Raw genomic sequence first — 3,057 nt, 5'->3', positions numbered from 1 at the left:
ATCAGTGCGGTATATCAGTGCAGTATATCAGTGCGGTATATCAGTGTCCATCAGTGCAGCATATCAGTGTCCATCAGTGCGGTATATCAGTGCCCATCAGTGCAGTATATCAGTGCCCATCAGTGCAGCATATTAGTGTCCATCAGTCCAGTATATCAGTGCAGTATATCAGTGCCCATCAGTGCAGTATATCAGTTCAGTATATCAGTGCCCATCAGTGCAGTATATCAGTGCAGTATATCAGTGCCCATCAGTGCAGTATATCAGTGCCCATCAGTGCAGCATATCAGTGCCCATCAGTGCAGCATATCAGTGCCCATCAGTGCAGCATATTAGTGCCCATCAGTGCAGTATATCAGTGCAGTATATCAGTGCCCATCAGTGCAGTATATCAGTGCAGCATATCAGAGTATATCAGTGCAGTATATTAGTGCCAATCAGTGCAGCATGTCAGTGCCCATCAGTGCAGTATATCAGAGTATATCAGTGCCCATCAGTGCAGCATATCAGTGCCCATCAGTGCAGTATATCAGTCCAGTATATCAGTGCCCATCAGTGCAGTATATTAGTCCAGTATATCAGTGCCCATCAGTGCAGCATATCAGTGCCCATCAGTGCAGTATATCAGTGCCCATCAGTGCAGCATATCAGTGCCCATCAGTGGAGCATATTAGTGTCAATCAGTGCAGCATATTAGTGCCCATCAGTGCAGTATATCAGTGCAGTATATCAGTGCCCATCAGTGCAGTATATCAGTGCAGTATATCAGAGTATATCAGTGCAGTATATTAGTGCCCATCAGTGCAGCATGTCAGTGCCCATCAGTGCAGTATATCAGAGTATATCAGTGTCCATCAATGCAGCATGTCAAACCCCAGGACCTGCAAAGCGCTTCAGGAGGGGCGCTTTTTGGGCACATTTAACCCTTTCTTCGGATGCTAGCAGGGGTTAAAAACGCCCCGCTAATTGCTGAAAAGCGCCGCTAAAACGACGGTAACATGGCTGCTCTGTGAGCGTGAAAGGGGTAGTGAGTGAAAAAAGAAGACTTTTTTTTTTTTTTTTATTCTAGTATTTTTTCATATGTTTAGCAAAAAAAAATAAAAACCCCAGTGGTGATTAAATATCACCAAAAGAAAGCTTTATCTGTCTAAAATAAAATGAATAAAATGTCATCTGTGTACAGTGTTGCATGACCGCAAAATTGTCATTCAAAGTGTGAGAGAGTTGAAAATTGTCCTGGGCAGGAAGGGGGGGGAAGTGCCCGGTATTGAAGTGGTTAAACTCAATGGAAATGCACCTTCCAGTAAAGTCTATGGAAACGCATACAAAACGCACTGTTGTGTTGATCATCACATGTAATGTATTTTTTTCCCAGGTGATCAGGGATGAAAACACATATAAAACGGCGTTGCATCTAACTGTAACACCACACATATTTTTAAAAAAAAATGCATGTCGCGTTTTACAACGCACTGGGGTGATTGGGCCCTAAAAACCGGTCTCCTCTTCCTACAAAATAAAAAAAAACGCATGGAGCAATAAAAACGCATTAAAAATGTGCGAAAAAACGCACCACAAAAACGCATCAGCCACACCTGCACAGATGTGACAGTGGTGTAGCCCAGCATGTCATGTGACCACACATTTAGAGACATACAAGCTGCAGACAGGTGTGCTTATTTTTTTATGCCAGCGATCATAAGAGGTGAGGAGGTGTGTCCATGGGTGGCTTTAAGCCACGCCTTAAATCAGTTCCGCCACACCCCCTTTCCCCCCTGTGCGTGCCTCTCTCCTTTCTATAGCCTGTGAGGGGCGGAGCCCGCCGTGCACATGAACAGACATGTCTATGCCGCTCACACACACAACGAGGGGCTGATCCCCTCCCCCCATCAGCGCCAACAAAGAGCCTCACACACAGGGGGGGAACCTGTACGAGTGCGGGAAGTCACGTGTCCCGCCCTCCGAAGCCCGGTGGGCGGGGTCTCCTTGCAATCGGAAGCGTCAACAGTGAATGACGTCATGGCCAGTGGGCGAGGTCAGTGACTGAAGAAAGGCGCGGCCACACCCGGGGGAGTTGGCCGACCAATCAGCGGAGGGCGGAGACAGGCCGCGGACGGTGTTTGGTCCGTTACAGTTGTGTGATTGTAGTTTTACACGTCGGAGGCCGGCGGAGGGGATCGGTGTGTGATCGGAGCATCGCCATTCCTCGGACACAGCCCAGCGCGCCCACACCATGGCGTACCCCGGATATGGAGGAGTGAGTAGAGGGGGATGGGCGACCACCGAGTGTCATACAATATGGAGGGAACCACCGCCGAGCCTTCCCCATCATAGAGAGGAATACAAGTCCCAGCCCGGCCCCATACACCACACCTCTCCATGGAGGAGCCAGAGGTCAGCCATACTCCATACAATCTCATTGTACGATCTACCGACATCCACCCACCACGAGGGCCTCTGATTGGACGCACATGGCATGGATTGGGTGTCCATAGGAGATCGTACGATCAGATTGTACGGTGTGTGACCATGGTGATGGCTGTGCTCCAGCAATGCTCCTCATATAGAGCCAATCAGGTCTGATATTCCTTCAGGGCCACACACCATACAATCAATGGAAATCTCTCCAAGTCTGGGGGGGGGGGGGGTTGTCAGAGACTGGGGGGTTCCTTGTAGGAGTTGTTGGGGATCGGGGGACACAGGGTAGTTGGGGGCACAGTATAGTTATCGGGGTGCCGTATAGGAGTTGTCGGGGGGCCCAGTGTAGCTGTTTGGGGACTGGGGGGGGGCAGTGTAGTTGTTGGGGGACTGGGGGGGGGGGGCAGTGTAGTTGTTGGGGGACTGGGGGGGGGGGGCAGTGTAGTTGTTGGGGGACTGGGGGGGGGGGGGCAGTGTAGTTGTTGGGGGACTGGGGGGGGGGGGGCAGTGTAGTTGTTGGGGGACTGGGGGGGGGGGGGCAGTGTAGTTGTTGGGGGACTGGGGGGGGGGGGCAGTGTAGTTGTTGGGGGACTGGGGGGGCGCAGTGTAGTTGTTGGGGGACGGGGGGGGGGGCAGTGT

At 51.2% G+C, this 3,057-nt stretch overlaps 1 protein-coding gene across 1 annotated transcript in view; it reads left to right on the top strand.

The window, feature by feature from the left end:
- Nucleotides 1-1,832: 1,832 nt before the first annotated feature.
- Nucleotides 1,833-3,057, top strand: part of GCA (grancalcin) — an 87,866-nt gene continuing 86,641 nt past the window's right edge. The window contains exon 1 of the mRNA XM_073634038.1: nt 1,833-2,257. Within this exon, the coding sequence (XP_073490139.1) occupies nt 2,234-2,257 (24 nt within the window). The 5' untranslated portion in view covers nt 1,833-2,233. The remainder of the gene's footprint in view (nt 2,258-3,057) is intronic.

Source organism: Aquarana catesbeiana, linkage group LG06 (assembly GCF_042186555.1).
Source record: "Aquarana catesbeiana isolate 2022-GZ linkage group LG06, ASM4218655v1, whole genome shotgun sequence".
NCBI classification, from domain to species: domain Eukaryota; kingdom Metazoa; phylum Chordata; class Amphibia; order Anura; family Ranidae; genus Aquarana; species Aquarana catesbeiana.
Note: the sequence above shows the minus strand (reverse complement) of the source record. Positions and strands in the feature narration are given on the sequence as shown.